A 15,745-nucleotide genomic window follows, 5' to 3' on the forward strand; every position below is an offset into this window, starting at 1 on the left:
TTGTGCGCGCACTCATCGCAGCCACGCTCCAGAAAAGCCAAACATCCGTGTTGTAGCACACATGTGCCCCGACAATCAGCTGGCTGGCGCGCATGGGCAGGCCAGTTTTCGGCACTGCCATGCAGGAAGGGATCGCGCTCCGGAAAGCAGAACTTTCAGCTTCTGGTGCGTATGTGCATCTGACAATCAGCTGGCCAGCGCGCATATACTCGCCGGTTTTTGGCACTGCCACACGCACGGACAGCTGATTGTCGCGCGCACATGCACACCAGAAACCCAAAAGACAGACAGGCAAGGCTGCGCATGCCAGGCGACGTGGCTTTGTGTGCCACTTTGGCCATGCGTGCCATACATAAGACGTGATAGCCTCCAGAGTCTGTTTTTTTTTTAAAAAAATAATTGAGATTTTGGTTTTTTAATATGGACTAAGTACTCTTGCCCTGAATTGTGACAAGTTGGAGCGAGGCTTTTATAAGATGCCCTGTGGCAAATCATGTAGTACAGGTAGTCCTCGACTTACGACCACAATTGAGCCCAAAATGACACATTTGTTAAGTGACTTTTGCTCCATTTTATCCCCTTTCTTGCCACAGTTGTTAAGTGAATCACTGCAGTTGTTAAGTTAGTGTAACACGGTTGTTAAAGTGAACCTGGCTTTTCCATGACTTGGCTTGTCGGAAGGTCACAAAAGGGGATCGCATGACCCCAGGACACTGCAACCGTCATAACTATGAGTCAGTTGCCAAGTGTCCGACGTTCGATCACGTGACCATGGGGGATGCTGCAATGGTCGTAAGTGTGAAAAACGGTCGTCACTTTTTTTAGTGCTATTGTAACTTTGAACGGTCACTAAACAAACTGTTGTAAGGCGAGGACTACCTATATTCAGCAATTGGCAAGCTAATGCTCAGGATGGCGCTGCTGGAGAAGTGCGGGAATGCCTTGAAAATTCCCCTCGTGTGTATAAGTATGTAACATCCCTAGCGTGCCAGTCCCATGTTTGAACAGCCCAAGGACAATGGGAACTGCCATGTCGGACTTGGTCGTTAAGTGAAATGGTCACTAATATGAGTCAGAGAGAGACTGCAAAAACTGCTACTTGCTGCCATCTCATTCAGATAGAAGTTTTCTTGTACAGGACATGACCCGTTTCCAGTGGTGGTATTCAGTCGGTACCTACCGGTTCAGGCGAACCGGTAGCAGTCATCGCGGATGGGCCCAACCATCCACTTCGGTATAAAGACATCCTATTTAGCCATGTTTTTGAGGCAAGGCACATGTGCGGAAGGCGCGCGCGCGAGAGGCGAGCGTGTGCTGGTGAGGCGAACCAGCGGTAAGAATACGTGAAACCCACCGCTGCCCGTTTCCCCTCCCTTCCCCCTTTTCTTTTCCCCCTCACAGGGTGGAGAGATTAAACAAGCAAGCTCTTGCTTCCTGAGCTGCTTTTCTCCACAGCTGAGGATTTCCCTCAAAAAAACATACTAAAAGCCAGTTGAGCTGAACTTTTAGAAACCTTTGGAGGTTTCTAAAACAGCTTCTGAACAGCTGGAGATGCCGCCTGAAACTGACTAGGTCTTAAATCGGTTTCAAACCGAAGGCTTTTGTTGTCGTAAATGGGCACAGTGGCTGAAGACTGCTACCCTTTATTACTGACATTATTTCGAACGGTCGCTACCTGAGGCAGTTGCTAAAGGAGGGCTACCCATATTGTAATAGGAAGCCATCTAATGTTGATGACTCTCGTGCCCTGATCAGGAAACTACCGTAAATAAGGACTGGGTCATGAAGCACCAGAGGCCATCTTTAAATGAAGAGGTTCTAGGACAGTGATCGCTAACCATCGTGTGCCAAAAGTGGGGGGACATGGGGGGGTGTGTGTCACACGTGCGTATGCCCACACCTATAATTCAATGTGCCCTGCCCCCTGCACATGCGTGCATAGCCCCCCGCGCTCCCCCCGCTTTTGGCACGCGATGGCATGCTGGGCCCAGGAGGCCTGTTTTTCGCCCTCCCCAGGCTCCAGAGGCTTTCTTGGAGCCTGGGGAGGATGAAAATGGCCTCCCCACCTCCCCACCCCTCCCGGGAGCCCTCTGGAGGCCAGAAACAGCTCGTTTCCTGACTTCCGGTAGGCCCAGAAGGCCCGAAAATCAGCTGGCCAGCACATGCCTGCGTGCTGGAGCTGAGCTAGGGCAAAGCTCGCGTGCCCCCAGATATGGTTCTGCATCCCACAGGTGGCATAGGTTCGCCATCACGGTTCTAGGAGGAATTCTGGCATCCTTTGAGGGTGCTGTTGAGAGTTGGATGAATGCCCAGGAGATGTGTCATCAGAAAGAGAACGACGTGGTAAGCTGGGTCAGTGATTTGGTTCAGCATGGAGGCTCTCTTATAGCCTCTGAAGGGTAACAGGTGTAGTTACACATTTCTTCCATTCGGCAAACTCTTCAGATTGGGTTGACTGCTAAAAAGATCTGCTAAAAAGATTCGAGAGTGATCTTTTCCAGCGTGCTTGTCAAGCCTACGGATGTCGTATACAAATCTTTTCTGTCCCGAAATCACACGAAAGGGCAGATTGTGGAGAGCGGACGACAATTTTTATGTCAAGTAATCCTAATCCGCTCTTAGTCCCTAAAAAACAGGTAGCCCTTGACTTTTAATCATCCACTTGGGGGACCACTCAAAGGTAGAAGGGCACTGAAAAAAGTGACTTCTCTCCGTTTTTCACAGAACCGTTGCAGCCTCCCCACAGTCGCATGATCAAAATTCGGACCCTTGGAAACCTTTGGTTTGTATTTGTGATGGTTGCAGTGTCCTGGGGTCATGTGATCACCCTTTATGACCTTCTGACAAGCAAAGTCAGTGGGGAGTGGAGGCCAGATTCACTTAATAACAGTGTTACTGTTGTGGCCCGCCAGCGGAGGTTGGGGAGGAACGTGGGCCAGTCGTGGAATCTGGGGAAGGCTTGGACGATGGCTCTGAGTCGGGGCAGAGAGGGGGCCAAGGCCAGCTGGTATTTCTTTGCTGCCTCCGGAGTCTGACATCAGCGAGGCAGAAGAACAGTGTGAGCCTGTTCCCAGTGTGCACATGCGCAGAGCTGCCAGGAAACAGGAACAATCGAGGAAACAGGGTCGACTTGGGAGTAACGCTTGGAGATGATTGGCCCCTCCGATAAGACATAAAAGAGAAGCGAACGGGATGTGAGCCTTTGAAAGAAGCAATTAGTTCATCTGGCCGAGTCAAGATTTGAAAATTCTGTTTGTGACTCTGCCAAGTTTGGCCTTGCCCTGCGTCTGGAAATCAGCTCTCCATGTGAGACAGGTGGGTGTTGCTAACCTTCCTCTGAAAGACTGTTTATCAAGCCTTGCGGACTGTAAGTGAAAGTAATTTACGGCCGTACGAATTAAAGAGGATTGCTGAGACTAAGTTTGTGCTGTTTAATTTCTAAGGGAGCCTAGGTCAGAATAGTTACTAACTTAATGCCTGTAGTGATTCACTTAACAACTGTGGCTAGGAAGATAGTAAAAGAGGAGAAAACTTACTTAATACAAGTGCCTTGCTTAGCAACGGAAATGTTGGGCTCGGTCGTCATAAGTCGAGGACTACCTGTACTTCAATTTTACACCTTTAATAAAGCGGCACACCAAATGGGGGTTGAGAGCGGCCTTGAATGTTTCTTGAAGCTCTCCACCATCAGCAAAATTCTACTTCATTCCCAGCCCGTGAAAGAACCTCCTCAGCAATAGAGACTCTGGAATCCCTTCCTCTTTATTGCCCTGGTGAAAGTGACAGCCTGGCCTGACTCGTCACATGTTATTCGGATTGTAGCACAACATGTTCAGCTTGATGTTTTCGTCCCAGTGGCGGAGCAGCAGGAAAAGTTGGCGGGCTGCTCCTTTCAGGGCGGCCACATCCAGGCCTTCGGGCAGCTGCTGACCACGCAGCCAGGAATCCGCTTTAGCCGCCAGCAGCTCCCATTCCACAAAAAAGCCAGCGCAGCGATGCTCGAGCCACGCCAGGGCCACAGCTGTGGCCCAGCTTGCGCTCTCTAAATCGCCCTCCTCCGCCTCTATCCCTGCCTCCTGCAGGCTGAGGCTGGCTTCCGAAGCGTCGGGCGAATGGTCGCAGGCGTCGGTTTCCGAGCCTCTTCCGCTGTCAGCCTGGGCCCACACGACGGCACTCAGGACGTCTGAGCAGGTACTGGGGGAGTGTGGGGAGTCCGGTTCCATCACCTGCTCTTTGCTTGTCCTGACACTCTCTTCATCGGCTTCTGCGGGAGGCTGGTTTGCTGGTGGCTTTGGGGGGTTCTTGGCGATCAGAGCCCACGGAGAGGTGCTGGAGGCAGGGCTGAGGCTGGCCCGGTGGGAGGGATAAGGAGAGGCCCTGCACAAGCGGTCCAAGGGGATCTGCACCGCTTCGGAGAAGGCCTCGTTCAGGTGGAACATGCCTGGGGCCTGCTGCAGCTGCACCTGGGGAGGTACGGACGGAAGAGAACATCTCAAAGGTTGAACGGTGGGGTCCCTGGTGCTATCTGAACTTGGTTGATTGATTATTTATACCTCACACTTCTTAACCGCCCCCATCTCCTTCAGGAAAGGTTTCTAGGCGGTGTACAATTTAATCAATAAAATTAGGCATTTAAAACAGAATATTTTAAGATTGTTTTTTAAAAATATATATAAACCAACGTTATAAATTTACAAGAGAGAGAACATTCCAAGATGGGGAGCTTAGCAGCTTTCTTGCAGAAGTTTCATGACCAAACGTGGTAACATCGTCAGTGATAGAAGGGAATGGGATATGTTCTCTACTGGCACGGATGATGTTACCTAGTTTGGTCGTGAAACGTCTGCAAGAAAGCAACCAAGCTCAGACAGCGCCAAGAGCCCCACAGCTAGAGGTATATTCCAGCTTTCCTTCCAGTTTCATTTCAGGAATTTTGCCATGTCCAACTTTGCCCTGGATTCTAAAGACGGATAAGCAGTCCCAAAGCACTGTTCACATTCATTATCATGGCGAAAAGGGTAAAGACTTTGAGTCGCAAGTCGAAGTCTAGCAAAAAAAAAAAAAGCCAGAGCTTGATTGGCTTACAATCCCATCTTGAGAAGAACGCCGATGGGGAGAGAGAGCTCTTACCAGAGGGAGGTAGTCGTGAATGGCACCGTCGCAACCTGAGGACAGTTCGCTTTCTGGGCTCAGGCACTGTGGGCGTAGAGCTAAGCCTTGGCGTCTCCGCTGGCCACTGAGTCTGGAAAGACAAAAGCTGTCTGGGTACAAACCAGGGGTGAAATGCTACCGGTTCAGACCGGTTCGGGAGAACCGGTAGTAATAAAAGCTACCGGTTCTAGAGAACCAGTAGTAAAAAACTGCTACCGGTTCAGACGAACTGGTATTTCCGACGATCAGCTGTGCCGTGTGATTTATACTGTTCTACTTACCTTCTTTTTCAGCACTGCACAGTAGTGCCTGCGGTACGCATGCGCACAGAGCACATGTTTGGTATGCACTGCGCATGCGTGTGCACAGCGAACCAGTAGCAGACCTCGGAGGATTTCACCACTGGTATAAACCTTGTCTGATCATCCTTCTTGCCCAACCGGCGTGTAAGGAAACCTTCCTGTTGTTCCTCGTCCTCCCTCCTCTCCTCAGCCGGGCCCCTCCTGTCTACACCCGGGCCTGTTATCAGACTCCGAGTCTGATAATGAAAATGAACGGCCTCTCATGCCTCCAGCCCCTGGCCCTGGCCCCATGCCCGGACAGGATGTCAGGAATGAACAAACAAACCTCACTCCTACAGGGTGTGAGCAGGGAGCCAGCCACGTGCTGGAATTACAGCAGATCCAGCTGAAGAGAATTCAAAGTGGGAGGATCTTCGCTTCCGGAGATCTGAGAGGCGACACCAGCAGAAGGAAGGGAGGGGCAGGCCTGGATAAATGCTGAGTCATGGAGCCACACCCCACAGCCTATATAAAGGACCTGCTTGTGGCATTCCAACCTTGAGTCAAGCAAAGTCTCATCTAGTTTGCTGCTATCGGCCTCTATCGCTGAAGTCACAACTTGGACTCCTGCCTGCCCTGATAAACCTCGGAGGAATTTGACAAGCTGCAGAGGCTTCGTTGCCACGTTTGATACAGACTTTCTAGACCCGGTCGTTGGAGGGGGAGTGGGACACGACACTTCCCTTTCTTACAGTGACCATGAATGAAAGCCATTTCCATCCTGGCCCTTGGCTATTGAGTGTCAATCTACAATAACTAGGTTCGTCACAGCTCTGCCACCTTCCACAGGCTGCTCTGGGTTAGCTGACCTAAAATGCTCTAAGCCAGGGGTCTCCAACCTTGGCAACTTTAAGACTTGTGGACTTCAACTCCCAGAGTTCCTCAGCCAGCTTTGCTGGTCCACAAGTTGCCAAGTCCACAAGTTGCCAAGGTTGGAGACCCCTGCTCTAAGCAGTAGCAATGACAGTATAACAGAGTTGGAAGGGACCTTGGAGGTCTTCTAGGCCAACCCTCCAGGGCAGGAGACTCTATACCATACGGGACAAATGGCTGTCCGATCTCTTCTTAAAAATCTCCAGTGATGGAGCAACCACAACTTCTGAAGGCAAATTATTCCAGGGAGTAATTGTTCTTGCTGACAGGAATGTCTTCCTTGTTCTAGGTTGATCTCTTTTTCTGTTACTTCTTGTCCTGCCCTCAGGTGCTTTGGAGAATAGATTGACCCCCCTCTTCTTTGTGGCAGCCCCTCAAATCTTGGGAGACTGCTGTCATGTCATGCCTAATACTTCATTAGACTAGGCCAGTGATAGCTAACCTTTTTGCCGTGTGCGTGCCCACATCCATAATTCAATGCGCCCCCCCACACACATGCGTGCAACCCCCCTGGGCTCCCCCTGCTTTTGGTACACGATGGCACGGTAGGCCCAAGTAGGCCCATTTTTTGCCCTCTCCAGGCTCCAGAGCCTTTCTAGGAGCCTGGGGAGGGCAAAAACAGCCTCTCCCCCCCTGGGAGGCCGGAAACAGCCCATTTTCCAACTTCCGGTGGGCCCAGAAGGCCCAAAAATCAGCTGGCTGGCACATGTATGCGCACTGGAGCTGATAAGGACAATACTCGTATGCCCACAGATGTGGCTTTGCGTGCCACCTGTGGCACGTGTGCCATAGGTTCGCCGTCACGGGACTAGGCATATCCAATTCCTGCAACTGTTCTTTGTATGTTTTAGCCTCCGGGCCCCTAATCATCTTTCTTGCTCTTCCCTGTATTCTTTTTAGAATCTCAACATCTTTTTTACAATGTGGTGGCCAAAGCTGGATGCAATACAGGTAGTCCTCAACTTACGACAGTTCACTTAGTGACCGTTCAGAGTTACAACATAGCACTGAAAAAAGTGACTTCTGGCCAGTTTTCAGACTTATGACCGTTGTAGCATCCCCACAGTCATGTGGTCAAAATTTAAGACGCTTGGCAATTGACTCATATTTATGACGGTTGGGGTGTCCTGAGGTCACCGTGATCCCCTTTTGCAACCTTCTGACCAGCCAAGTCAATGGGGGAAGCCCGATTCACTTAACAACAGTTTGACTAATTTAACTACAGTGATTCACTTAAGAACTGTGGCAAGAAAATTCGTCAAATGGGGCAAACTCACTCAACAAATGTTTCACATAACACGGTTTCACATAAACCGCCCTGAGTCCTTTGGGAGAAGGGCGGTATATAAATTTAATCAATCAATCAATAAATACATAGCAACAGACATTTTGGACCCCATTGTGGCTGTAAGTCGAGGACTACCTGTATTCCGAGTGTGGTCTTACCAGCACATTATAAAATAGTATTACTATTTCATGTGATGTTGATGCTATCTCTCTGTTAATACAGCCCAGGACTGTGTTGGCTTTTTTGGCATCTGCAGCACACGGCTGGCTCATATTCAAGTGATTGTTCACTAGGACTCCAAGACAGACAGTGTCGTGTCCCACTCCTCTGCTGACGGCCGGGTCAGGGAAATCCGAATCAGGCTTGCCTCTGCAGCTCTGCCCAAAGTCCTAGCAAAGTCCTCAGAGCAGGCAGGAGACCAGTAAGTGACTTCAGCAAGATAAGTTCAACTTTGCCTGACTCAGAGACTGCCAGAAAGCAGATCCTTTATATAGGCCATGGGGTGTGGCTCCATGACTCAGCACTCATTAAGGCCTGCCCCTCCCTTCCTTCTGTTGCCTCCGCCTATCCAGTCTTCTGATGCGAGGGTCACTCCAGTCAGCAGCTGTTGGAAATAAACTTTCCTCAGGCTCACATGCTGTGGAGGAGGGGGAGGGATCTAGCTGCTCCGTTTGCCTGGGCATGGAGCCAGGGCTGGGGCCGGGGGATGCTCCCTCCTCTGCAGCCTGCTTGGGCATGGAGCCAGGGCTGGGGCCGGGAGGTGCCCCCTCCTCTGCAGCTTGTCTGGGCATGGAGCCAGGACTGGGGCCGGGAGGCATACATTCCTCCGTGTTCAGGAGCAGATAAGCAGACCCCGGCTGCGGTGAGAGCGGACAAGACACAACAGACAGACACACACATACACACCCCAAAGTTACTATTATTGTGCCATCATGGTGATCATGGGCGGATGGACACTTTGCTCCGGTGTCAATCAAAGAACAATCTTTCTGCCAAACGGCTCTTTGCCCCATTCATGCCCACCCAAATGAGTCTTGTACCGAAGAAGATAGGTAGCTTTGAAAGAGTCACCTGCGGCTTAGGAAACTCTCAATAGACTTCAGAGAGCCTTCGGAAACAGGAGAAGGACTGGAGCTGGCTCCTATGGAGAGCGTGAGAGAGAGAGAGAGAGAGAGAGAGAGAGAGAGACAGACAGACAGACAGAGAGAGAGAAACTTATGAGGGCTGGGGAACAGGTGCAGAGCTCCCAAACATATCCATTTGGACTCTAGATGTTATGTGATTTATTAGTTTTGTTTACACATCCAAACCAAAATGCAAGGCTATATATGTGAAGAACTGAAGAAATGCCTTGGATGAGAAGCGAAATCAAGAAAAAAACAAAAATAAAGTAAGTCCAGGTGCCTTTGGAAAAAGCACCTTTGGGACAGGAGGCATGAAAGTCTACTGGGTGACATTGGGCCAGTCACCAGGGGCTGGTGAATTCTAGTTTTGCCTTAGGCGTGAAAGCCAACTGAATGACTTTGGGCCAGTCACTCTCTCTGAACCCCATTCCACCTCACAGGGTTGTGGTGGGGAAATTAGGAGGAAGGGCGAATATATGATATATGTTTACCACCTTGAGTTGTTTATAAAAAAATAATAATAAAAATGGGGTATAAATAAATAAACATAAAAATAAACCCGACTTCGCAGGAATCGTGAAACCCAACCTTGTATTCGTCTTCAGTTTTACAAAAGCAGACTTCCATAATGACAGTTGATAGATACAGTACAGAGATGATCATCTACGTATTAACTGTGTATTATTTAGGTACTGATACCATTATGTATAGTAATAATGCTATTACTAGGCATTACTCTGTATAGTAATGTATAATATATAATATATTACTCTGTTGTTTTGCATGTTCCCTGAGAGCTTTTGCGCCAGAGACAAAAGTCCTTGTGTGTCTAATCACACTTGGCCAATGAAGCGTTCTAATTCTAATTCTAATATTCTAACTCTAATTCTAAAATTATAATTCTAATTATAGTTTTACCCTTCCATACTGCCACCTCTCACGATATTAGACAACACAGTATCAACAGTAGAGACCTTCAGATTTCTAGGTTCTACCACATCGCAAGATCTAAAATGGACAGCTAACATCAAAAATGTCATCAAAAAAGCACAACAAAGAATATTCTTTCTGTGCCAACTCAGAAAGCTCAAACTGCCCAAGGAGCTGCTGATTCAGTTCTACAGAGGAATTATTGAGTCTCTCATCTGCACCTCTATAACTGTCTGGTTTGGTTCTGCAACCCAACAAGACAGACACAGACTTCAGAGGATAATTAGAACTGCAGAAAAAATAATTGATACCAACCTGCCTTCCATTGAGGACCTGTATACTGCACAAATCAAGAAGAGGGCCATGAAAATATTTACAGATCCCTCACATCCAGGACATAAACTGTTTCAACTCCTACCCTCAAAACAACGCTATAGAGACTGCACACCAGAACAACTAGACACAAGGACAGTTTTTTCCCAAACGCCATCACTCTGCTAAACAAATAATTCCCTCAACACTGTCAAGCTATTTACTAAATCTGCACTATTATTAATCTTCTCATCATTCCCATCACCAATCTCTTTCCACTTATGACTGTATGACTGTAACTTTGTTGCTGGCAATCCTTATGATTTATATTGATATATTGACCATCAATTGTGTTGTAAATGTTGTACCTTGATGAACGTATCTTTTCTTTTATGTACACTGAGAGCATATGCACCAAGACAAATTCCTTGTGTGTCCAATCACACTTGGCCAATAAAAAATTCTATTCTATTCTATTCTATTCTATTCTATTCTATTCTATTCTATTCTATTCTATTCTATTCTATTCTATTCTATTCTGCACCTCCATAACTGTCTGGTTTGGTTCTGCAACCCAACAAAAAAGACACAGACTTCAGAGGATAATTAGAACGGCAGAAAAAACAATGGCTGCCAACCTGCTTTCCATTGAGGACCTGTATACTGCATGAGTCAAAAAAAGGGCTGTGAAAATATTTACAGACCCCTCGCATCCTGGACATAAATGGTTTCAACTCCTACTCTCAAAACGACGCTATAGAGCACTGCACACCAGAACAACTAGACACAAGGACAGTTTGTTCCCGAACGCCATCATTCTGCTAAACAAATAATTCCCTCAACACTCTCAAACTATTCGCTAAATCTGCACTACTATTAATCTTCTCATCGTTCCCGTCACCCATCTCCTTCCACTTATGACAGTATGACTGTAACTTTATTGCTTGTATCCTTACAATTTATATTGATATTGTTTCCTGATTACTTATTTGTACCCTATGACTATTATTAAGTGTTGTACCTTATGATTCTAGATGAAGATACCTTTTCTTTTATGTACACTGAGAGTGTATGCACCAAGACAAATTCCTTGTGTGTCCAATCACACTTGGCCAATAAAAAAATTCTATTCTATTCTATTCTATTCTATTCTATTCTATTCTATTCTATTCTATTCTATTCTATTCTATTCTACTCTATTCATTTTAGAATAGAATTTTAATGCTAAAATTTTAATTCTAAAATTCTAATTCTATTATTTTTCAACGCCAAACCTCAAAACTTGAGTACAACCCTGGACACGCATTACCAGATCTTCCTTGTTTCCCAGACTCCATGTTGAGCAAGACTTACCACTAGGACAGCTTGGCCTGGTTTGGGTGGCTGAAGAAACACTGACTGGTGAAGGAGGAACTTCTTGTTCTGGGAAGCAAAGAAAAGATGCAGGTGTTAAGTGGGCGTCCCTTGACAAAACACAGGATGTTCTCAGGACATTCAGCCTATTCTCTTATTGGAGAACACTTATTTGGACAACACTGAAGAAAGTTGGAATTGCCCATTGCCCAAGAAATGATCAGAAGGAATGCCTGCAAATCAGAAGCGAAAGTGCATTAAAGTACGGCACAGGGAGGTTGAGATTGATATATATAGGAAAAATGTAAAAAGAATTTCTTGCAAGAAAACAAACAAGTATTGTCTTAAAGAATAAACTGGGTTAGGAGTTCTTAAAAGAAATTGGGTCCCTGAGACTCTTTCAAGGGCCTCACAAAGTCAAATGCATATTTTAAAATTTCTCAGTTTTAATCTCTGATTCCATAAATATTGATAGATACAATTCACATAAAAAAATAGACTTATATTGATATAGTTCACATAAACTTTGGGGTCCTCAATGATTTTAAGAATCTAAGGGCTGGGAAGTGGCTCAGGCTGCTAATGCAGCCTGTTATTAACACACAGCTGCCTGCAATTACTGCAGGTTCTAGTTCCACCAGGCCCAAGGTTGACTCAGCCTTCCATCCTTTATAAGGTAGGTAAAATGAGGACCCAGATTGTTGGGGGGGCAATAAGTTGACTTTGTATATAAATATACAAATAGGATGAGACTTTTGCCTTACACAATGTAAGCCACCCTGAGTCTTCGGAGAAGGGCGGGATATAAATTCAAATTTTTTTTAAAAAAAGGTGTCCCGAGACCAAAATATTTGTAAATTGCTTAGTTTAGGTTAAATGGGAAATTTTGTGGCTTAGCAATTTTTTGGAGAGGAGGAATTTGGGCATTGTCTTAGCATAAGGTACAGGCAGTCCTCAATTTACAACCACAACTGAGCCCAAAATGTATGTTGTTAAGTGAGAAATTGGTTGAGTTTTGCTTTCTTTTACAATTTTTCTTTCCACATTTGTTAAATGAATCACTGCGGTTGTTAAATTACTAACACGGTTGTTAAGTGAATCTGGTTTCCTCATTGACCTTGCTTGTCAGACGGTCGCAAAAGGGGATGACATGACATAGCAACTGTCATAAATGTGAATCAGTGGTCAAGCATCTGAAGGTAAACCATGTGATGGTCCCTAAATGAACTGTTGTAAGTCAACCAGTACCTGTATTATCTGCATCAATTTTTTTCAACCTTGGCCGCTTTAAGATATATGGACTTCAACCCCCAGCTTGGGAATTGAAGTCCATCCATTTTAAAGCTGCCAAGGTTGAGAAACATCGATCTAGACCAGGGATCTCCAACCTTGGTCCCTTTAAGACTTGTGGACTTCAACTCCCAGAGTCTGGGAGTTAAAGTCCACAAAGGGACCAAGGTTGGAGACTCCTGATCTAGACCAATGAGCCACACAAATCGGGCACAGCCGATGATGTGAGCCTGGCACCGGTGGCTTTCGAGTGTGGTTTTGGCTTAAAGAGGTTGGGTGAACTCAAGCAAGCATGTTGCCTTGCTGCAGAGAGCCAAGATAACGAAAGGGTTACCGTGCAGGTTGGCTTCCATGCAGAGTGAGCCAGAACGCATCACCTGATCCATCATTCCCAGTTTTAATCGCTCTCTGTTTCCCAGCACTTGTGCTGCTACATGCAGTTGCTGGGAAGCACAGCTATTTCTCGCTCCCGGGAGTATAAATAGGAGCAAGATAGAAACGGACTCCATCCCCTCCCCCCCAGAATTTAGCTACAGCAGAACGAGACTCTAAAACTTAATGGAGGCATAATGCCAGAGGTGACGGCGGCACACCCCGGAGCGATTTGCTGGGGGAGGGCAAGAAAAGGAATATTTTTAACGGATCAGGGGGCTTGCAGAAAACCTGCTAAAAGAATTATTATTCCACAGTAAAACTGAGAAATAAATCAACATTTAAAAAGAGGTGGTCCCCAAATAGGTTGGGTTGTAACACCCACGTTACCAAGCCAGCATATCCACCTAATTCATTGGATCTGAGGAATAAAATAGAATAGAATTCTTTATTGGCCAAGTGTGATTGGACACACAAGGAATTTGTCTTCGGCCATTCAAGTAGGGATAAGTTTTACAAAATGTGCACAAGACCCACTGAATGATACTCGGAACAACACAGCTACGTTTGACCCACACATCCCTTCTGCACATTTTTTCAAGCCCCTAGCTAGCTACTTGATCTGGGTTCCTGCCCCTTCCCTTTGCTGATGTGCACTCAACTGGCTGGGCTCACACAGCCTGCTAAATCAAAAACAGGAAGATCTAACACAAGCACTTGTGTTTGTTAAGCTTCCTTACCACTCCCTTAGTTTCCCCCAGTGTGTTCGCATACATGTTAGCGTATGTAATACTGGTAAAGAACGCTCTGCGGATTTTACTCTATTAGTCATTGGAGACTGTAGCAATAGCAATAGCAGTTAGACTTATATACTGCTTCATAGTGCTTTACAGCCCTCTCTAAGTGGTTTGGAGGGTCAGCATATTTCCCCCAACAGTCTGGGTCGTTGTTTTATCGACTTCAGAAGGATGGAAGGCTGAGTCAACCTTGAGCCAGTCAGGATCGAACTCTTGGCAGTCGACAGAGTTAGTTTGCAATACTGCATTCTAACCACTGCGCCACCAGGGGCGATGCTCATCTCCGCATCAAGGCCAGTCAGACAACGCTGTTGGAAGACATTTCCATGGTCATGGGGCCGACATGACATCATGGAATGCTGTTACCTTCTCACCAAAGTGGTACCTACCCATGTTTCCCCAAAAATAAGACCCTGTCTCATATTTTTTTTGAACCCTGAAATAAGCGCTTGGCCTCATTTTCAAGGAGGTCTTATTATTTTGGGACGGATGGAGCGAGATGGGGATCCTCTTGCCATCTTACCTGATTTCCAGCTCTGTCTCCCTAACTCTAACCAGAGGAAATGGTGGGAACCAGCTGCGCATGTGTTTAAATATGGGGGGGGGTATTTTCGAGGGAGGGCTTATTTTTAGGGGCGGTCTTAATTTGAGGGAAACACGGTATTTATCTACTCACATTTCCATGCTTTCGAGCTGCTAGGTTGGCAGGAGCTTGAGTGCAGGCGGGAGTTCATCCTGTCGCCTGGCGCTTGGTCTCGAACCTAGGCTGCCGGCTTTCCAGCTGATAAGCTCAGCACCTTTAACCGCTGAGCCATTGTGCCGCCCATGTAATAAAGGTCCAATTTCAAATCAAACAGGTCAAGTGAAGTTTGTACCTGCAGGAACAAGGGCATCATCCAAGTCCTGAGAATCCGGTCTCTGCCCCAGGCTTAGGGAATAACTCTGATGACGTTGATTGACTAAATGGGATCCTTTCTGATGGCTGTTTACACTGTCTGGGAGAAAGCAGAGTCAGAGTGATTAGACGTATTTCCGGCTCATTTCAATGATGAACATTTGTCTTAAACAATAGTGGTTTTGTAGTACTTTTTATCCCCACAGCTCTGGATGTCAAAAGCAATTCTCTTTTCTTTAGTCAGAGACTAAGATAGCAAATACTGTCAATAGCTTAACACAAGACCAGGCCTTTTTAATGAAATGAGCAAATGAAAGTCAAAAATATAGGTGGGTGGGTGGGTGGGTGGTGGGTGGGAGAAGCCTATCTTAACATTGTGAAGCAAAACTGTGAAAAGTATCCCCCATCTATAAGTTTGCTAAGCCCCATTGTCTAAACTTACTGAACAGTAGAACTGATCAAGTTTATTTCCATTTATTTCTTGGCGTTTGATACATGTTTATTTATGACGCAATGAATTACAAAAAGGGTGTACAAAAACTGTAATTATTGGATGGAACCTACATGCTACAAGCATTGATCTGCTTTCTGCCATTGTTTGTGTCATGGATATTAGGAGAAATAGCTTACTTTATTCTAGATTACAGTAATGCTAAACAGGAACTGTTTTATCTCTTAAAAGAAAGAAAGGAAGAAAGGAAGAAAGGAAGAAGAAGGAAGGAAGGAAGGAAGGAAGGAAGGAAGGAAGGAAGGAAGGAAAGAAAGAAAGAAAGAAAGAAAGAAAGAAAGAAAGAAAGAAAGAAAGAAAGAAAGAAAGAAAGAAAGAAAGGCATCTGAGTGAACCATAGATGGACAGAAAACATGGCTAGTCTAGTGAAGAGAAGGACCAGGGAAGACATGATAGCAGCGTTCCAATATTTGAGGGGCTGTCCAGAGAGGAGGGGGGTCAAGCTATTTTCTAAAGCGGAAGGAGGAAGGGAGGGAGGGAAGGAGGGAGGGAAGAAAGGAAAGAAAGAAAG

The 15,745-nt window shown here is 46.3% G+C and overlaps 1 protein-coding gene across 1 annotated transcript in view; it reads right to left on the bottom strand.

The window, feature by feature from the left end:
• Positions 1–71: 71 nt before the first annotated feature.
• The window catches only part of VWA5B2 (von Willebrand factor A domain containing 5B2), an 84,522-nt gene continuing 68,848 nt past the window's right edge, over positions 72–15,745 (bottom strand). Inside the window, exons 18-22 of the mRNA XM_058188256.1 lie at positions 14,707–14,826; positions 11,373–11,441; positions 8,725–8,794; positions 5,131–5,242; positions 72–4,463 (exon numbers count right to left, since the gene is read on the bottom strand). Of these exons, the coding sequence (XP_058044239.1) occupies positions 3,801–4,463; positions 5,131–5,242; positions 8,725–8,794; positions 11,373–11,441; positions 14,707–14,826 (1,034 nt within the window). The 3' untranslated portion in view covers positions 72–3,800. The remainder of the gene's footprint in view (positions 4,464–5,130; positions 5,243–8,724; positions 8,795–11,372; positions 11,442–14,706; positions 14,827–15,745) is intronic.

This window comes from Ahaetulla prasina, chromosome 6, assembly GCF_028640845.1.
Source record: "Ahaetulla prasina isolate Xishuangbanna chromosome 6, ASM2864084v1, whole genome shotgun sequence".
Taxonomy (NCBI): Eukaryota; Metazoa; Chordata; class Lepidosauria; order Squamata; family Colubridae; genus Ahaetulla; species Ahaetulla prasina.